This window comes from Ceratotherium simum, chromosome 8, assembly GCF_057802395.1.
Source record: "Ceratotherium simum simum isolate JZ-2026a chromosome 8, ASM5780239v1, whole genome shotgun sequence".
Classification (NCBI taxonomy): domain Eukaryota; kingdom Metazoa; phylum Chordata; class Mammalia; order Perissodactyla; family Rhinocerotidae; genus Ceratotherium; species Ceratotherium simum.
Window position 1 is genome coordinate 10482462 of NC_141907.1, and position 21536 is coordinate 10503997.

The following is a 21536-nucleotide window of genomic DNA, read 5'->3' on the forward strand; positions in this document are numbered from 1 at the left end:
GGCTTAGCGGTTAAGTGTGCGCACTCCGCTACTGGTGGCCTGGGGTTCGGATCCTGGGCGCGCACCGACACACTGCTTCTCCGGCCATGCTGAGGCCACATCTCACGTATAGCAACTAGAAGGATGTGCAACTATGACATACAACTATCTACTGGGGCTTTGGGGAAAAAAAAAACGAGGAGGATTGGCAATAGATGTTAGCTCAGAGCCGGTCTTCCTCAGCAAAAAGAGGAGGATTGGCATGGATGTTAGCTCAGGGCTGATCTTCCTCACACACACACAAAAAAGTTACTGAATGGGTCACCAGCTAAGAGATATAGCTTAACGATTAGGATCGTGGGCTTGGGAATCAGATTTACCTGGTGGAGATAAAGCCACAGTCTATCAGAATCTTAATCTCTTTATTTATAAAATGGCAATAATACCCAACTCACACAGTTATTGTGAATGTGTATAAAGTACCATGCATAGTGCCTAGAGTATGAACTCAATAATTATAAAATAATCACGTTCTTAACCATAAAAGGAAAGTATTTAACTCTCCATTCTTTCTCACATATTTATTGAATTTGTACTTTGTATCAGGTAGTAAAGTATAAAAGTCTCTGCACTGTCCAATATGGTAGCCACTACCCACATGAGGCTATCAAAATTTAAATTAATTAAAATTAAATACAATTAAAAATTCAGTCTTTCATTCACACTGACCACATTCAAGTGCTCAACAGTCACACACGGCTGGTTGCTACTATACTAGACAAAACATTTCCATCACGACAGCAAATTCTACTGGACGGCACTAGTATAGATCATGAGAAAATCCACAATATGAAGCACAAAGGGGCTATTACATGTACCTTTACTATAGTGCTTTGCTAGCTCTGCAGGGCATCTGTTCACGATATAAAATAAGGAAATTTGTGGTACCTGGCTAGGTCCCAGGCCCAGGTTACAGAGAGAGCCTGGGTTTGTGTGAGTTCCAGGGGTTGGGTCTTCCCCAAGGAACAATCTAATTTCTAGATCAAGTCCAGAAAAGATGCTGAAGATGTTAAGCCAGTCTGGAAACAAACTAGACTCAAGAGTTGTAAAGTAAACAAATACTACCCTCAAGAATTTTCTATGTTATTGGCCCACTATTTTGGATGTGAAAATAATACGATTTTCAAAGATGTCTAAAACAGGAACACATATATTCTAAATACCCAGTTCATCTTCTGAAGAGGGGTAATGCTTCTTTCTTTTTCTTTTAGGCATGTGCCTTTCTTCCTCTTCAACCTGGAATTAAGAATGACTATGTTAAAAGCAATAGAATTTGGATGCAAGTCAACTGGAATGAGGGCATGTTATATTAGCTTCTAGTCTTTGGAATAAGTTTTTATATAAATTAGAAGAAATCTAGGGGCTGGCCCCATGGCGTAGCAGTTAAGTGCACGCACTCCGCTGCTGGCGGCCCGGGTTCGGATCCTGGGCGCTCACCGATGTACTACTTGTAAGGCCATGCTGTGGTGGCATATCCCATATAAAGTGGAGGAAGATGGACACAGATGTTAGCCCAGGGCCAGTCTTCCTCAGCAAAAAAGAGGACTGGCATGGGTGTTAGCTCAAGGCTGATCTTCCTCACAAAAAAAAAAAAAGAAGAAGAAATCTAGAATAACACTTTTGGCATTCAGATTTGGATTAGACTCCTTTTGTAAGCGTGAGTTCTTTTTTTTGGATTGAATATAAATCCATACAGAATACCCAAATCTGTTTCTGGTTACCTACTGTATTTCCACAATTCTAAAATACATAAAAAAAATATTTCTCCTTTTACCATCTCTGAAGTCAAGCTATGTCTTACAATCAATGGCACGTTAAAATTAATTAGTAGTGTTTTCCTCCTCTCTTAGTGGCCCATTAAAGTGCCATTAAATGCAGTATATGAAAAGTATTCTTCACTGTACAAGGACATGTACAAATAATCCTAGGACCTGCCAAATTACCTAAATGTTACAAGAGCACAAACAGATAAAAGTGATATGGAGAACTCTTAATACATCCCTTTAATTTTTAATATATACAAAGAAGTAAAGCTTTTGTGCACAGGTGAAAGCACTAGGTATAAAACATGAAATACCTGAGGAGTTTCTTAGGAAAACTCACCTCTTTAAGATTTGCTTCAACACTATAACCTCTTATGGCTTCTGTGTTGTCTTTTCTACCATTGGATATCTCTGAGTAATAAACAGAAAAAAGAAAAAAATCCTTTAAGTATGTATTCATTCTAATACTTATTTTAGGGGTATGTGTGGCAGGGAGAAGGAAAAGAGGGAAGAACGCTTCACTAATGATTGTGACAGCATCTTCACAGCTATGTTAGGTAAGTTCCATGATTTCCATTTCTAGATGTGAGTAAATGGGACTCAAGGAGGGGGATGATCACCGGACTTTACACAGCAGACTTCAAAGCCATCTCCCCCAGTCATGCAGCAGTACAGTATGAAGAAGTGTCCAAGGAAAACAAGTAGATATCGTTTCATAGTCACCAGATTAGCAAACATTCAATACCAAAAGTCCAACAATACCAAATAATGGGAGAAGGCATGGAGCGACAATTGGTATGCCACTTGGGGACAATTTGGCACATTCAGTAAAGTTGAAGAGCATCATGGCAGAGTGAGCTTCCCCCATTGAACTCTCCCCCTCTAAGACACAACAAAAAAGGACATTCACATCCAACAGAAGCTAATCCTACTACACAGGGGATGTCTGAAGCACCCAGGCAGCTGTACACCCAAGGACTGAGGTGCTGGAATCCCCAGAGGAAGTGGAAGGAGGTAAGAGGAGCTCCCTTCCTTCCCCAAGGACTGCGACCCAGAGACTGAGACCACTCGGCTCTTGGGGTTGGGGGGGGCTCACTGTGTGAAAATGGGCACTCTCCAAGACCTCTCCCGTGGGGATCCCCCTATGGAGGGAACGGAACTGCTGCGAGGGTACTTTCAACAAGTTAGCCCCTCAGGAGAGCAGAGAGCGACAGCGAGGTGAGAAACCTCTGAGACAGAGGAGGTGAAAGTAAGCGCCCCTCCCTGACCCTGCCTGCCCGACCAGCGCTTCAGCACAGCGGTGCTCCAGCTCACTCCCGTCCCCAGAGGCAGCGGCCCCCAGGCGCCAGGGCCCCACCAGCAGGGGCAGCGTGACTGTGCCCCACCCCCACAGGCAGCAGCCCCCAGGTGCCTGGTCCTGACCTGCAGTGGGGTGAGCCTGCGCCCCTACATGAGGCAGCGGCAGCTCAGGCCCCACCACACCACAGCCCCAGCCGCTCCGGCTGGACCAAGCCACGGCCCCAGCTCCTTTGGCTCGACTGTGCCCCGGGCAAAGCTCCTTCGGCTCGACCACACTCCCCCTACCCCAGCTCCAGCTGCTTCGGTTTGGCTTGTGCTCAGGCTCCAGCTGACTTGGTGCCAGCAACTTTGGCCCATTGCACTCCATTTCCAGCTTCTTCTGCCCAGTGGCACTCCAGCTCCTCCTTCTTCAGCCCAGCGCACTCCAATTCCAGCTTCTTTGGCCCAGCAGCACTCCAAGCTCCAGCTTCTTTGGCCCAGCAGTGCTCCAGCTCCTCCTTCTTCTGCCCAGCGGTGCTCCAGCTCCTCCTTCTTCGGCCCAGCAGCGCTCCAGTTCCAGCTTCTTTGGCCCAGCAGCACTCTACCTCCTCCTTCTTCGGCCCACCGCACTCCAGTTCCAGCTTCTTTGGCCCAGCACACACCAGTTCCAGCTTCTTTGGCCCAGCACACACCAGTTCCAGCTTCTTTAACTCAGCGGAGCTCCAGCTTCTGCTTCTTTGGCCCAGCGGCACTTCAGCTGCAGCTGCTTCAACCCACCTGCACTGGAGCCCCAGCTGCTTCGGCCTAGCTGCACTCCGGTCTCAGCTGTTCCCACGCTTTACCCAGCAGCCTCCACTCAGCTGCCCCTCGGATCAGCCAGGGGCTGATGAGAGTGCCCACGGATTGAGGCAGGCCAGAATACACAGTCCTTGACCCCCACCCAGAGGCAGCATGAGGAAACCACGACCATATATTTTCACTATGAGGAAAAGTAAGCCAACACCGACAGGTGTTATGCAAAAATATATTAAATCTCCAGACCAAAAGGAAAATAACAAGCACCCAGAAGTCAACCCGGAAAGCACAGAAATGTATCACCTCAATGACAGAGAATTCAAAATAGCCATCATAAAAAAGCTTAATGAAATGCAAGTAAAGTTGAAGAGGTGCCTATCAACCCAGCAATTCCACACCTAGAGTTCTAGGTATACTACACATGCACTGGGAAATAGATATAAGATCACGCATGGTAGCACTCTTTGTAATTGGAAAAATTTGCAAAAAACCTAAAAGTCCACCAACAAAAGAAGCAAAGAAAATAACTGGTATAGTTACACAATGGAATATAAAAATATAAACAGCAATTGAAATAAAGAAACTAGAGTTATACATATCAACATGACAAAATTTCAGAACACAATGCTGAATGAACAAATAAGGTGGAGACAGTTCTATAATGTGACAGCCTTTCCCTAAAGCATGCAACATAATACTACATATTGTTTATGGACATATAGTAAATGCAGAATAGTGGTTCCCTTTGGAGTGGGATAAAAGGGACAGAGATTGGGATTGGGGAGGAATATAATGTGGATTCAACTATATCTGTAACATTTTAAAAAAAGCATATGCAGCATATACACTACAATTAAGATATAACAAAACTAGGTGATGGGTACATGGGTGTTTATTATGATTGCTGCTTTACTTTGGTTTGAAATATGGTATAACACATTATAAAAATAACTGTATAGGGGATTAAGACCTCTTTCCCCATTCTTGGAATAGGGAATCAACAAACTCAGTAGAAACCAACAAAATTCTATGTTCTGTTTGAGAAGAGAGTTGTCCTTCTGGAGTTTGCAGCCTCCACGTTGTGTGGAATAAGGTCTGACCTCTGGAAGAAGACCCACATAAATGTGACATCTCTGATCTGTTACCAAATTGCGATTGCCTGTCAGAAGTTAACACAGTTAAGTACTTAGCACAGAACTTCTCCTATGGCACAAACCACAGGGGACTATACATTTTCTATTCACATTGAATTGAGTCCACTGTGAGGTTATTGGCCAAGTTCTAGTAGCTATTTAAAGCGAAGCACCACTTATAAGCTGCGTGGCCTTGAACAAGCCACTGGATCTCTCTAAGTCTCAGTTCCTCAACTACAGATGTGATGCTGTTAACACTTACCTGACTGGATTATATGGATTAAATGAGAAAAAAATCTGCCAAGTAATTAGCATAGGGCCTGGCACATAGAAGGTATTCAACAAATATAATTATAATTAATATTCAAATTACTACTATGAAATTCATTAACTTACCTTCTTTGTCATGAGATCTGCTATGAATTTCTTCATTTGTTCTTGAGCCTGAATTTTCGGCCTAAACATACAATAGAAAAGGTGATTTATGGATAATCAAAGACTTGAAGGCAGAAAAAAAATAAAGGTGGCAATTTACATAATCTGGTTCTGAGAATGCTGAAAGGAACTAGAATACCTGTTCTTTTTAATTTCACCTGGAAGGTCAAGTGCATAGAGCATCTTCCTTTCGAAGTTTTGGTTTAATAAATTAGCATCCCACTGTGTTTATTCCCCTTATCTTTAAAATGGTTATGGCAAAAGAGCAAGAAATGAGAGAAAAATTTTCTGAATTCTGTGAATTCTCTTCCCATGCAATAATCCCTCATGATTTTCTTTTTTCTTTACTTAAAAATGCTGAAGGATTCTGTCATAAGATTTCCCTTTGGCAAATCTTCTTAATTGTACTTTTTTTTTTTTTTTTTACTGAGGGGAAGTCTCAGAATATCCTACAACATTCTAAATTCTAGGTACAGAATTTCATGCATATTTGGGAAGGACGGTTATGCTCGGATGGAGAAAAGGCAGCTGCTGGGGATTTGAGGAACTGAGGTAGGATGGAGCATGTGCCGGGGGACCGTGCAATCGCCTCGGCTGGCACTGGAGGTTTCAGCCTCATTTAGAATCCTTTTAACTTCTGGAGGGTAAACCTGGACCAAACCAAGTGGGCTTTTCTCTTCCTTCTTACTCTTCAAACTGTGTGAGTTTCTAGCTACAAAATGGAGGTTTCAACACGGTGAGGTGAGCCCTCTGATGCCAGCTGTCTGGTAGTAAGCAAAGCACTCTTGAGTCGTCTAGGGACACTAGAAAGAATGTGGCTGTCTGCAATTTGCAAGTATTTTACAAAATGCTCACTCCTGGTATGATATTAGGTCTCTTACAAATGCATTCAGAAATTAAAAAAAAAAAATTTCTTTCAAGTACAAAAGGGATTATGAAAGTCACATGTGAAAAAAAAATGTATATATGGCAGTTATAGTTTAGGATCGTCAGAAAAGCTTTCCAAAAACATCAAGTGAACTTTAGTTCTCAAAATAAAATCTGTTTTGTCTACAGCACCATGATAAGTTAAGACATAAAAACAGAAAGCTCATAGTTCTTTGAAGGATTTCATTAGCATGACCAAGTTGAATTTCCTAGTCTGAAGGATCTGGGCTGCCTTCTATTTCCTTAGTTTTGTTTCATGACATTGGCCTAAAGGGCCACTAGAATACAGTGCTGCTGAATTCAGAGATTCTTTTTTCTGAGGAAAACAACTAAATTTTATGACATGAGTGGATATAGTTGAATGTGGAAAAGAACAAGTAAAAGCTCTGGTCAGTATGCTGAATTCAAGTGGAGAGCATGCTATAAACTGCCTCCTGCCTCCCAGAGAAACGAACAGATGGCTCCCCCAACTGTCCCCTCCCCAACCGCTCTCCAAACACCAAACCAAAACAACCCCAACACAATGACAAAACCCAAACCATCACAGTGACGTACATTTAGTGATTCATTCACTAATGAAGGCTCCCTCTGTAGCTCAGCTGTTCAAAAACAAAAATGAGAAATAGGGAAATTGAATATTGTTTCTGAACCACAGAGAAACAAATTTAGAGATTTTTAGGGTTGTTAAGTAGGACAAATGTTGGCCTAGCAGCCTCTGTGAATTATAAAATTCTGACCAGTTATTTTCTGCAATCTATGGTCTGTCATACTACCAGAAAAACAACAGAAATTAATATTGCCTGCATTTTTACAATAATGGCAGTGGTACATTAAATCACTAAAGTGGTTTAACTATGTTGGTGATCTGTACTGTAACTATTGAGCTGCAGTGTAACGCTGGTTCATTTAAAAATAATGCCATCAAATGAAAAGTTAGATCCTATCCCCTCAAACAGCGATGGTGTATTTATATTCTTTGGAAACTTGAAGTACAAGGTCTACTGTTTCTACTCAACAATGACAGAGCACACATTTTTCTTTTAAACAACTTCCTTTTACGTAAGTAGATCTCTTATTGAACCACACCTAAACACAGTAAAGTAATCTGAAATATAACTGTGGGAACAAAGGACTTTAGAATCCAAAAATGTTACCTTCTTGACAAAATTAACAAATCAGATGCTAATTATTTGTACTATAACACATACATACAGATTTTAACTAACACGTGTGTTCAAGTTCTGGACAGATTAGTCAGCGTTAGGGTTTTAACATGTCAGCATGAATGGCTTGCCAGGTCTTGGGGTGGTCTTCCAGGATTGCCTTCTTCTGCTTATAAGGCTCGTGAGGTCACACACTTTGAAGATTGCCCTTTCAGATGGTTTTGCCTGGGAAGGTCCCTGCCCTGAATGCTCCAGATAGTCCTAGCTAAGGATTTATATACACTGCTCCTTACACACTGCCTTTCTCTTTGCCTTGTCCACCTAATGCACAACCTTCAATATCTGGCTCCAAATTAGGGGAGTGATAAGTGCTTATCAAAATTCAAAACATATATTCTTTGATCTTTCAATTCACTTTTATGGAAATACTTGGGGAAACACGTAGTTACATGCATATGGAAGTTCACTGCAGCCTTATAATAGTAAAAACTACAAAAACTGGAGACCACTAGAAGATCTAACAAACGGGAGAATGGATTATAGCTACTATTGAGCTATTAAAACAAAAATGAAGTTGATCTATATACATTGACAATGAAGGATGCCCACAATATATGGCTGAGTAAAAAACGGAATTACAGAACAAGATAAATATTATGATTTCATTTTTGTTTACATACCTAACTGTATTTAAGGTAGGCACTCATGAGGAGTGGGAAACTTTATTATGCACTTCTATATATCTTACTTTCTACAGTTAAAGGAGAGAAATTGGTTCAGCTTAAACACAGGCCTTCCCCAAGGCCCAAGGGCCCAGCAAAGCTGACCCCAACAGACATGAATGTATTTTTATTACAGGTAGCACCTTCCTCATTTGTATGTCCATCTCAGCGAACTCCCTGAGGGCAGGGACTGCATGCTCCATCTTCATTTCCCTACTGCTCACCAGTACCTGGCTTACTAACATTTGTCAGGGGAATAATTTAAGAGACGAGTTGACTACAGCAGACTGCTCTCCTAGCACCTTCTGCAGAGCCCAGATTGTGGTCTGTGGCACAACGTGGTTCCAGAGACACCAATTCTACTCTTGCCTGCCAAACAGAGCACGTGACTTAATTTAAGTCAACCAGCAAGTTATATTCATCTGGTCACAGTAATTAGTCTAAGGTGAACACAGCTACCTAAACTGAAACAGAATAAATCTCAGGATTTTGGCCGGGAATGACAGGACAAAGATATTCTTTTAGAGGCCACGAACGAGAAAGCACTTACCTCTGTTAGGAGATGAGGGAGAAGATAAGAAACTGGGCCTTTGCAAGATGTGTTTTTGAGGACATCATCATGCTCGTGGATCATGCTTTGTTCGAACTTTTCAGTTTTGTGAATGCTATGGACTGGATGTTTGTATCCCCCCAAAATTTAATATACTGTCCCACCATATATTGAAACCCTAACCCCCAGTGAGATGGTATTTGGACATGAGGCCTTTGGGAGGTGATCAGGTTTAGATGAGGTCACGTGGGTGGAGTCCCTGTGATGGGATTAGTGTCCTTATAAAAAGAGGAGACGTGAGATCTCTCTCTCTGTGCACACATGCACGAAGGAAGACCACGTGAGGCCATAACCAGGAAGAGAGCCGTCACCAAGAACCCGACAAGGCTGGCACCCTGAACTCGGACTTCTAGTCTCTTGAACCGTGAGAAATAAATACTTGTTGTTTAAGCCACTCAGTCTATAGTATTCTGTTATAGCAGCCTGAACTGATAAATCAGTGAGCTAATAAATTCCCTTTAGGCAAATATTTGAAGGGTTTTCTGTTACTTGCAACCAAAAATCCACCTGACTTGCACAGACATTTCAACGTTGTCAAAAAAAGAACTGGCTTAAATTTGGTCACATACTCTAAAGTTCCTACTGCTTTTTTTCCTAGTTAATGTGCGCATCAGAAGAAAACATACAATAGTGACTGGAATACAAACCAGAAATAATTTTCTATTGTCACAATTCTCATTTCCACTTTCCTAACCCAGTGGTTCTCAAAGTGTGGTCTAGGGACCCCCTGGGAGTTCCTGAGCCCTCCCATTAAGAGGTCCACAAGGTCGAAACTACTGTTATAATAATACTAAGATATTATTCACCTTTTAAACTCTTGAGTACACAATGGAGTTTTCCAGAGTCATATGATGTACCCACAATTACCTGAAAAGGCTATTAAAATCCAACCATGTATGTGGGATGTTGGATTTTCTTCATATATTTCAACCAAGACAACAAATAGCAACAGACTGAAAATAGAAACAGATATGAGAAACCAGCTGTTTCCTCTATTAAGCTAGACAAAGAGATTTGCAAAAATGTAAAATAGTGTCACTTTTCTTACTAAATTTTGTTGCTTTGGAAAATCTAGCTATTTTTCATAAAAAAATGTCACTTATACTAAAGTGAGTTAACTATATTGAATTAATACATATTTTATAACTTTCTCAGTTTTAATTTCTAATTTCGTAAATGTCAACAGGTACAACCCCTATAACAAAAGCTCTTTGGGATCCTCAATAATTTTTAAGAGCATAAAGTGGTCCTCAAACCAAAGCGTTTGAGAGCTGCTGCCCTAATCCTTTCTGATACTGAGGCTCTCCCTTAAAAAATCTGCAGCGGTCTGAAAACTGCTGCACAGAGACACTGAGAAGAAGCTCTGCACGCTGGGAGCAGCTTCAGCGCAATCACTGGGCAACAGCCAGAGTCCCAGGGCCAAGAGCGGAAGAGGTTTAAAGAAGTGGGCGCATGGGCTGCAGACTAGCCTTTTGGAAATGAGCTTCGATAGCACCTGAAAGGGCAGGAAGGTGCACAGAGACACATTTTTGGGACAGAACAAGCATTTGCTCTAAAGCAACTTTCTTTATGATACAATTATTTGGAGATAATAGATTTAAATAATTACCTTACATGAAATTGATTGACACTTCATAACAAAAAGTATATGTTAAAAATGAAATAGTAAAGAGTTCTCCCTAACCTATTTAAAAAGTGAGAAGCAAATTCATATTGCCTGTCACTGTTTTATTATTAATCAGCTACTGATTTTAAGCTGCAATGAAAGGTAAAACCACATGCAAGGAAAAAATAATGTGAACAACTGTTAGAAGGAACTTACCTAGTCCACTTGGCTTTCTCCCACATGGACCACATGGTGCTACAATTTCATGGTTTTTCTCTTCCTCTGTTGGTACAAATGTCTAAAAAGTCCAAAGCACCAATAAAAAGCGAGTTAACTGAGGTTTTTACAAGAAAGAGGCAAGACTAAACTCAAATGAATTAAACAAAAACACCCAGCATCTTATAACAATATAAAAGTCTACTTTCAAGTCTGTGCAAAACTTAAAAATGAATACGTCAACTTTTAAAAACAAAAAAATGAAAAATCTATCTAATCTCGTATTTCATCCATCAGTAGCTCTCCTACTGCTCTACAGGAAAACCCAAACTTAGCACAACACACAAGGCCCTTCCTGACCAGGTCCCACTCCCTCACCATGCTGAAGTCTCACCATAGCTCACCTTGAACCACTACAGTGCCCGGGACTCACCATCAACCCTGAGCTCTGTGTCTAGAATACACTTCTTTGCCTGGAAGGCTCTTTCTTTTCTTGTTCCTCTGGTAAACTTCTACTTGCAAAATTCCACTCAAATGTTCTCCTTGCAAGCCCTCTCGGGTGCCCACCCATTGCTCCTGCTGGTGACTTGAGGCTCCTCTGCACTACTCATAGCCCACATGTTGACTGCTATCTTGTTACGAAGATTTGAAGGGTGCCACGAGATCAGGCTGGAAAGGGGGCATGGAGACTAAATTGTGTAAAGCACAAAGGCCATGATAAAAACAAATTAGATTTTCTTCTAAGTATGATGGTATGCCATCGGAAATTTCAGACAGAGTAACGACATGACCTAATTTATGTTTTTAAAGATAACTCTTGAGCTGTGTGAGTCACAGACTGGAGAAGGGAGGGGCTGGAGAGGAAGGAAGTCCAATGGGGACACTACTGAAGTAGTGGTTTAGACTAGGATGGCAGCTGTAGAAACAAAAATAGGTGGATTTGTGTTACATTTTGGAAATGGAAACCATAAGAATTGGCAATGGATTAAACGTGGGGTGACAGGGAGAAACTGAGGATGACTCAGGTTTCTGGTTTGAGTAAACGGAATTGAGGATGGCACTATTAATTGAGATTAAGGAGGTTCTTAGCTTTTCCCCCCAAAGCGTGTGACACTAACAATACTTAACTGCCTTAAGTAGGAGAACAGGAGCTATATACTGCTTAAGAGTATATATATGGTAAAATGGTACTTAATGGTACCACTTACAGTTCAGCATAACTGAATTATCAGCCATACCTCAGTTTTCAAGTTGGCTTTCAGTTCCAATGCTCCCAAAACACTCGATGAAGACTCTTCATTGCCTAATGAAATTCAAACCATGAAACCAATTTAAGAATTTGCTTGCAAAATACATCCTGAATCACAAGGTAACAGAATGCTGTCATCTAGTACGCCATGCCCCCTTCCTCTGCTGTTTCATTTTGCCGTCAGTAGAAAATAATAAAAAGGAATATGTATGAAATATCTGGGATGAAAGGCAGTGGTCATTTACTCATTTTTGGGGGAGTGAAGCTGTTTCTTGCTGTTAAGATGGCTGCCCAAAAAGAATAATAAAATATTATTTATGGTGACATTTCCAAGTATTTTTCTACAGTGATCTGCATTGTTTGTCCCTAATAGAAAATATTCTGGGCCACTGAGGTATATTCTCAATAAAGACGGTGGTTTATGAACAGACTCACTTTACTTGCTTCACGTTGACACAGCAAAGTTGAACAAAAAGTTAAAGAACTGTGAGGCAGACAAAAAGAAAAAGGAATTTTCTCTGGTGGAGACTTAATTCCATCCCTTGTTTTGGTCCTTTCTTTCTCTCTCCCTTGTCCTTCTGTGACTTGTGTCTTCCAGCTTCCCTCACCTGCCCACACATAAACCTCCAAAGAAAATCCTTCCTTTCAAGAGGCTGCAGGCTTTCCCTCGCTAACAGCCCTTCTATTTTTGCACCTTCAGAAGAAAAAAGGCGGAGGAAGGAGTAACAGATTGTAGCAATGATTAAGTCATAAAAACTTCTGGAGCACTCAATTTACCCCAGGCTAAATTCAATGAAAAATTTTAAAGTTACTTATTTCAACCCTTGGAACATTTCTTAAATGTCTCCTATTTAAGTCCCCATGACATACAAGACTAAATCTACTAGTCTCAGCTTCCTGAGGCTACATTAGATGATATCTAAGGTCTGTTCTGGTTTAAAGTCCAGGATGCTACATTTTATACAGCCGGAGTGGGAAAGAAGTCACCGTCCCTGACGCCCTCAAGCCTAGCCCAGGTGCTCCCTTTGAGTTCTCACGGCATCCTGTGCTTAACCCCACACCAAGCACCTGTCACACTACAGTGTCACTGCCTACTCATAACGCATGGCTGGATCCACATTATCTTCCCATCTTGACTGTTTATCTTTGTATCCCCAGAGTCTAGCATAGTAGTAGCTGGTATGAAGTGTCCAAAATTGGAAGGTTTAAGGAATGACTGAGCTCAAAGCTTATACCTTTGAAAGTTACCAACTATTTCTAAAAAGACTAGCACTCTCTGCAATCTGTCAGGAGGGAACACATTTCTTTTCTCTTTCAAACAAATTCTTAACCAGAAACTAACCCGTTTTACCTGAACAATAAACTCAGTTAAAAAAAATAATAGTGTGCTCCCTTGATTAGCAGTAGCCAGTTGGACCGAAGTGACACATACTGCAAATCTATACTAAGTCAGAGGTAGGTTGGAATGATGTTTGTTTTTGTACTATTACTCTCATTTTATACAACAGAAAACTGAGCCTCAGAAATAATTTTTTTCTAAGAGGCACCCAAGTACTATGTAAGTTATTTAAACTCTCTGAATCTATTTCCTCATTTGTAAAATGACGGTGATAAAAAAAAATACTCATTTCAGAGTTGTTGCAAGGTATTCTTCAATTTGATTGACAAGAAAATTTAAGGTCAGAGGTTTAGTAATTTGCAACAGTCGTGCAGATGACACGTGGCTAGCTGACTTTCCGTCCCTTGGCCTCCTGCCTCTTCTCTCATTGCACAGGAGAAATGGGTCTAAGGTTTTAAGCTTTTAAACACAAGTTTCTTTTAGAGAAGCTCGACCTTCAAGTTTGATGAGAGTTATTTTGTGACATTCTGGAACCAAAACCATCATTTGAGATTATCTTAAATGTACTCTACATACAATCACCTTTGTAAAATGCTAAAATTTGCAATTAGAGAGATTCTCACCTTTGTTACACAAATTTTCTTCGGAAGAAACAGTGACCTCCAGGTCTCCTTCCTCCTGGAAGGATTTTGTCATGCCATTACCATCTCCCGTTTTCTCAGCGGATGCTTGAACAGTCCATTTGCCTCTGTGATCAATCTTCACCGTCAAGTCCTGCTCACATTTAGGAGCCGAAAATGCAGCTGGAAGGACTGTTGTGTGAGAAGGAGCAATTTCTGATTCTTGGCCATTAATACAGTCAGTGGCGGTGGTTTTAAAGTTGCCCTCAGTTCCCCCCTGGTCAGGAGGAAGAGCGGACTGCTCCGCTGCAGCGTCTCTGACTTGTGGCATATCATCAGCTTCTATAGCATCGGTATTTACTGCTGTCAAACAGTGAATACTGATGGAGGAGTCCTCAGCCGTCTGTCCAGATGTTTGCTCAGGTCCTCTCAGATGGACAGGTGAGTCAGCACTTCTCTCCACGACCCTCTCTGCTGAACAGCTCCCCGGGGTACTGTTCCCTGCTGTCCCTGCCTCAGGGCTTTTATCTCCCCTCTCAGCAGAGCTCAACCATACACTCTTCCCTTCTGCATTTATGAGGTGCAAGGTGCTCTCATTTTGTCCTCTTCCTGCAAGAGGCACTTTGCCAGGACAGTCATTGCCATGCCTCTCTTTCTCTTGTGCACACACAGCACCTGGCTGGCCTACCCCAGCAGAGAGCACGCTGACTGACGCACTGTCTCGTGCTTCCTGGGAGCTCACAGCCATGACAGGGCCTACTTCTTTTTCTTCTGTGAATGGCCCAGGACGCTGACAGTTGTTCTCAGCAATTCGGCTGGGCATAGGGACCTCACACTTGCTCGCCTTTGTGGCTGACAGGTCATCTTTTCCTTCTGGGTTGTTTGCAGTCAGCTCATTCTCTTCATGTCTCTCTAGGCCAGTGACAATTAGCACACATTCAGCCGTGCTGGTGGAGATGATGGCAGCATCACCCAAGTCCTCCATTCTTGCAACAGTGGGCTGATCTTCATCGGGTGGGACAGCACCCATCATGACTGCTTCCCATCCTTCAGAAGTGCTTGTGGAAATCATGGTGGTGTCACTTATCTCTTCTGCTGGTGTGACTGAGGGATGGATTTCCTCCTGAGGGATGGCACTGGACACTGGGCCCTCACAGTCTTCTACTGAGCTTGTTGAGATGATAGCACTCCCGTCTTTTTCTTCCATGACTGTAACAGATCGCTCATTTTCACTCTCCACAGCTACACCAGAAATAGAGGCCTCGCATTCTTCTGCTATGCTGGTGGAAATGAGAGCACATTCATCTTTCTCCTCCTTGCTGGTTGAGGCAAGAGGACTTTCAACTTCTGTGGGCGCACTGGGCATGGGCCCCTCGAAGTCGTCAGTGCTTACCAAGATTGGACCTTTAGCTCTTTCTTCAACTGTTGCAATTGGCTGCTGACTTTCAGCACATTTGATGGTTGTTGCACTGGAAATAGGCACTTCAAATTCTTCCCCTATGCTTGTGGAAATCATGGCACACTCATCTTTCTCTTCAGTTCTTGTAGCAGAGAGCTGGTTCTCATCTCTTGAAACTGCACTAGGCATGGGGGCCTCGAATTCTTCCATGTTTACTCTGGTGTCTTCCATATTTTCTTCAGTTCTCAGAGCACTTGAATGACCTTCTTCCACGTCTACAATCGTGTTTAACTGAGTGGTGTAATCATTTGTTGTACTGGTGGAAATCAGCAAGCCTTTGCCTTGACTTTTGCCCCCAGCTAAACAAGTTTGGTTGGTAATACTGTCACTGGCTGTAGTAGCCATGAGGCCATCACATTCTTCATTTTCCACGGAGGTGATGATACCTTCATCCTCTTTCTCACTCGGTGATGTGTGATGAACTTCATATTCTGGGACTGCACCAGATACAAGTACCTCATAACTGCCCCCCACAAGGCCAGTGGAAATAGTATCTTCAACTTTTTCTTTTCTGGTGGGCTGACTGTCACTTTGATCTGAAGCCACACTAGTCATGGGACCCTTGCAACCTTCAGGCACTGGTGCCGCTTCACCCTTTCCTGACACTGCACTGGTCACACTGCTTTCTACAATCCCTTTTGCACTGGAGCAGATCTCCGTATCTTTAATTTCCTTCTCCACACCACTCATGCTATCAACATTACTTTCATTTGCATTTGTGATGGCCACTCCGACCTCAGCTTCCACATGCCCTACTGCAGTACCAATCTGACTGTCCCCTTCTTCTGCACTTTCACAGACTGATACCCCTTCACTTTCTTCTTCTATCCCTGTGCAAGTTGAAGCGTGCCCAACTTCATTTCCTCTTCCAGTACTAGTCACAACACCCTCACCTTCGTCATCCTCCTCTTTTGCACCTGTGCTGGTTACAATGCCTTCATCATCACATGGACCAGCAGCGACTAATGGTACATTAGTGACTTCTTTGGCTACTGTGCTGTCCATTGCACTCTCTCCATTTTCTTCTGATTCCGAACTTATAGCAAAGCCTTCGCTGCTCACTTCTGAACCTGTGCAACTTGCTGGCCCCTCTCCAACTTCTTCTGTTATCCCTGTGCTGGTGACTGCACTTTCACCTTCTGTACCATCGTTCACGGAACCATCTCCTTCTTGCGCAGCACTTGTTCCAGGTGGTGTGTTATTATCTACCAGGACCACAGCTGCACCTGTAACCATGTGCTCCACCTGTGGCCCTGCACCAGTTACTGAGCACATAACAAAGTTATCCCTTCTCTCTTCTGCTCCTGTACATGTCACAGTCCCCTCGGTTTCTTTTATGGGGCCCATTCTCATCATATTTCTCTGGAATCCATCTGCCTCTTCACTGCTTAAGGATCCCTCTCTTATTTCTGTCCCAGCACTCGTTACTGCTCCATCACTTTCAACTTCACCCATAAAAGTAACAGTTCCTTCAACTATTTCTGAGTCTCTATGTGAAGAACCATCATCATATTTTTCTTCAGAGCCTGCACTGGTTACAGCATCATCTTTCTCTTCTGTCACAACACTATTGACATTGTCTTCAACTTTAACAGTGTGAGCGGTCACTAGGTCTGCTGCTGTTTCTTCAGATTCAGCCATAGTACACTCTCCACTTTCTCCTTCCTTGGTGCTTGTAAGGAAAGTTTCACTTTCAGCAAATCCCTCTGTGACAACGCCCCCACCTTCTTCAGCTGCAGCAAAAACAGTGCATTCGCTAGCTCCTGCCCCAATGTGAAGAGGATTGTTCCTGGAGCAGGCACCTGTTATGAAGCCTTCATCTGCCTCAATGCTTGTGCAAGGCACAGCCACCTCACCCTCTCCTGTTTCTGAGGAAGTGGTTGTGGCATCCCCTGCCTTTACTGGGTTTAAGATAACATCATTGTCCTTCTCTTCAGTGCTAGTGGCAATAGAATTCTTTTCTGCTTTATCAGACCCAGCTGTCACATTCTCAGTTTTTCCATTCCTTTGGTGTAAAATAGACGATGCAGCATTACTTCCAGCACTGGTGTCTACCTCACTGTTTTCATTCCTTCTTTCAACATCAATTGACATGTTTTCTATTTTACCTGGGCCTCTACTATGGCTAAGTTCAACAGTTTCAGCATCTTTTTCTGTACTCATATCTACCACATGGTCAACAGCAGTGCCATCATTTTTGCCATTTTCTACTGCAGCTCTAAACGTCTGCTTTGAACTGGGCTCTGTACTTAAGTCACTTTCTTTCTTGGCCAAGTCTGTCAAGCCACCTTCTTTGTTAACATTCTCATTTTCCAGAACCATGTCCATGAACTTGCTACCAAGAGGCATGTTTACTTTCCCTTGTTTACTCTGCTGTACCGCAGCCTGGTAGCCTTCTGGAATGTGTCTTTTGCTATCTATGCTTGCTTTTGCTGGTGTATCTACTGTGGAAACTGTACCACCTTCTTCGCTGTTACTTGTCCCAGGGATTTCTGATTCCCTAACAGTCAACCTTTGATTAGGGTTATCAGAGTGGTTCACAGGTGACGTGCTAGCTGTGCCACCTTCTAAAACAGTTCTTTTGTCAACTAAAGGAATTACATCTGAATCATGAGATTGTTTCTCAGGCACAACAGTCACTGAACTTAAGGGTGGTGAGGGGTCTAAATCCGTGGAATGTTTAAGAGCAGCATCTCCTCGAGCAATATGTTCTTCAGTGGGTTTGGTTGTGTTTCTCAAATTCTTTTGTGCCTTGTCATTTTCTGAAAGGGCATGAGTTAACATTCTATGACTAGTTTCAGAGTCTACATTCATTTCACAAGTTACTTGAGTGGGTTCTTTCTCCCCGGGATTCGGTTTGGACACAGCACTTTGGATCTGCACTTTCTTAGTCAGTGCGGTTTTATGGTCAGTGTGCTTTTCAGAATTACTAATGACTCCTGTTCCATGTCCCAATTTACAGGCTTGAGTTGCTGTTTTTGATTCTACTGTGGAAGTTCTTAACTCATCCTTTAGAACTGTGGCAGTAGTTTTTTGTTTCATAACATTTTCAGAGTCAATGTCTTGCTGAGAACTATTATTGCTGCTGTCCTGGGTTTTAGATACTTCAAACAAATTTTCAACAGCTGGCTCAGAATCAATTTCCATTGGCTCTTGTTCAGGGATCAAGGTGGCATCATCACTTTTTTTTGGTCTCTGAAGGGAGGAGCTACTGGGAGTGCCCAAGGTGTTCGCTGCTAATTTTTCTTCTCCTTTGGTCATTTCTTGGGATAAGCTTCCTCTTCGATTTTCACACAACCTTCTACTTAATTTCTTTTCCAGGACCGAACTATTCCCTCTGGCCTTTTCATGATTACTATCAACTTCTTTACCATCCTTGTCATCTGATTTGTTTTCTTCCTTCTTTTTCACATCCTTACTACTATGCTTTAAGCTTCTGCTTTTGTGCCCATCTGATAACTTTCTCTCAAGTCTGGAGGAGCTTGAATCTTTATCACTCTTATATTTCTCCTTTGCTAATGGTAACTTAGCTCTGTGACTAGAATCCTTCTGGGTACTATGTGCCGAAGCAGCACCCTCTAATACAGGCTCAAGACCAGTTTCCTCAGGTTTGTCCTCAGCTTTAGACTTTCGCTGTCTATCTGGGTCACTTTCTTCTGTGTTCTTCTCCTTATCTGGTTTTGGAGTGGTCACCTGTTTTGTGACACTTTCTTGTAATTCTGTTTCAACTACTTTTAACTGTTTGCCTTGACTTTTTGACTTTGACTTTAACATAAGTTTCTCTTCTAACAAGCTCTTTGTTCTTCGCCTCTCCTTGTGAAAGACCTCTTCTGGTTTTGAATTACCATCGAAATTAGTCGAGTCAGTATCACACTTATCCTCTGAATAACTTTCACTTCTCCTCTGTAATGTGATACCATGTTGCTTGGAACTCAGAGAATCTTTCTGAATTTTAGAATCACTCGATCTTCTTGACTTGTGCTCTGCCTTAGTTTTTTCAGCTGACATGTGTCTCTCTTTTTTGTTGTTTTCTTTACGAACATTCTCATCTGTTTTTATAATATATTCAGAAACTGGCTTTCCATCTTTGCCTAAAATTGATAATTTCCTTTCATTCCTATGTTTACTTTTCCGTTCAGCTTTATCATCTGAAGAAAGCTTTGTTTGTTGACTTTGCTTTTGAATACTTTCATCTACCCTTAAACCTTTCTCAGAAGGGTGAAGTTCAGTTTCATCACCTGTTTTATGCATACTGTCTCCTTTATATTTATGTTTCATAGACAATTTGTCTTCTGACAGAGTTTTCTCTTTTTCAGGCTTCTCCTTGGAGGATTTCGCCTCTTTCTTAGGTAGGTTTTTCACATGTGGTGCTTCAGAATCATCTTTCTTTAGATGCTTTTCATTTTTAAGTGTGCTTTTCTGTTTCTGGGGTTCTTCTGTGCCACCTTCTGAGCGTTCTACTTGTCTTTTTCCATCTCGCATGTCAGTCTCTTCTTGTGTCCCTTCCACCACAACAGGGGTAGAGGTCCGTCTTCTATGTTCTCTTTCTATTTTGGGCTCATTTTTGTTCTCTTCAGCTGAATGCAAAGACTCTGAAAGTCTCCGGGCAGGTTTACTTGGTTCACTTTTTGCATGAACATGCTTCAAATCCTTTGAAGAAGACACCTTTTCCTTTTCACAATGCTGTAAGAAACAAAAGTTACAAAATAAAGAATCAATTTTTATCTTCAAATTTAACATTTGGGTGCATTCAATATGTCGAGTGCTGTCATATATGTTACACCATAGTCAATCTTTGCCAGCAGCCTGTGGTAGGTATTATTAATCTTATTTTACGCAGGAGGAAACTGAAGCTTAGCATGAGTCAGTAACTTGACACCTAGGCAATGAGTTCAGATGATCTCATTCTGAGTCTAGTCCTCTTCCTACTACACTACAGGCATCTTTATAGAGACTAGTTATTTCTCCTGAGATTTGTCCATGCATTTAGGAGGCCCTCTTTAACTCTAAATTGCTAAAGCACACAAATGCTCAGTAGTCATTAATAAATATAAACTGAATGAATGACAATCCAATGTTCTTTTCAGTCCAAAAGCATAATAATGATACAGACAACTTAAAAATTTTATATTGAAATAAACTTTTCCTATATTTTAATTTTGAAAACCAAATTATTTATAGAAACCTCATGAATTTAGGTTACTTGTAGGGCATTCTACTTAGGAAGTTTCAAATGCACACAATAACTCACAGTAACAGTAACCACAGCACATATAATGTACGTATATGTTTGTGTATTCAAAGGAAGGTACTGACAGACCAAAGCATGTCAACTTTCCTCCCTACCCCACAGTATGGCACTTGGCAGGTTATTAATGTTAATGAGTGGATGCTGACTAAACACACTTTAGTAAAGACTCATGGACTATTAGCTATAATTATTCTTATTCAAATAATGGGCTGAATTTCTCAAAAAGACCTCTAAGTCTCTAGTCAGCTTACCACTGCATCTCCTTCCAATTTAACACACAGATTAACATACTTCTACTAACATAGGAACCAAGATATAGCAATGTCTTAAAAAATACTTTAAAACTATATTCCTCAAACAAAGAACTAACAGAGATTTCATCAACCTAATTTTACAGTAAGTTCTAACCAATTAATGTGAATAAAATTTTGAGATGATTTTTCAAAGAAATTTATCACAAAATAAAAAATATTTAAAAATATGCCATTAAAATATCTGGATATACTTATAAATATGCCTATAATTTATGAATAAAGAAATCAAGAATATTCACTGGGTATGAATAAATAATCAATTAATTATTAGTTTTCCTTTGGAAGTTTCAGCTATAGAATTATAAATATGGCAGTAGAAATAAGGATTTAAACCAAATGAAAGCAAAAGTTTATCCCAAGAAAATAATCCAAAAAGGGGAAAAAATGTACTCATTGCACATATTTTTACTATTTAAATTGATCAAATCTTGGAAACAATCTAAGTGCTCAACTATAAGGAAATGCTTAAATTATAGTACATCTATTCAATATAATACCAGGAAATCATTAAATATAATAATTAGGAAGCTTACAAAGTAACATGAAATGAGTAAGAGGGAATGTTAAAAACATTTTGCAAGATTACATCCACTCTACAAAATTACCTACATGTATGG

The 21536-nt window shown here is 41.3% G+C and overlaps 1 protein-coding gene across 5 annotated transcripts in view; it reads right to left on the reverse strand.

The window, feature by feature from the left end:
- Positions 1 to 21536, reverse strand: part of BOD1L1 (biorientation of chromosomes in cell division 1 like 1) — a 55111-nt gene that overhangs the window by 14360 nt on the left and 19215 nt on the right. For all 5 annotated transcript variants that reach the window (XR_015552861.1, XR_015552862.1, XM_014788878.2 and 2 more), the window contains exons 10-16: positions 13899 to 20037; positions 11926 to 11990; positions 10688 to 10769; positions 6926 to 6969; positions 5405 to 5465; positions 2143 to 2213; positions 1203 to 1275 (exon numbers count right to left, since the gene is read on the reverse strand). Coding sequence is in view for 3 of the 5 variants with exons in the window: in XM_014788878.2 (XP_014644364.2) it covers positions 1203 to 1275; positions 2143 to 2213; positions 5405 to 5465; positions 6926 to 6969; positions 10688 to 10769; positions 11926 to 11990; positions 13899 to 20037 (6535 nt within the window). In the remaining 2 variants the exon portion in view is untranslated. The remainder of the gene's footprint in view (positions 1 to 1202; positions 1276 to 2142; positions 2214 to 5404; positions 5466 to 6925; positions 6970 to 10687; positions 10770 to 11925; positions 11991 to 13898; positions 20038 to 21536) is intronic.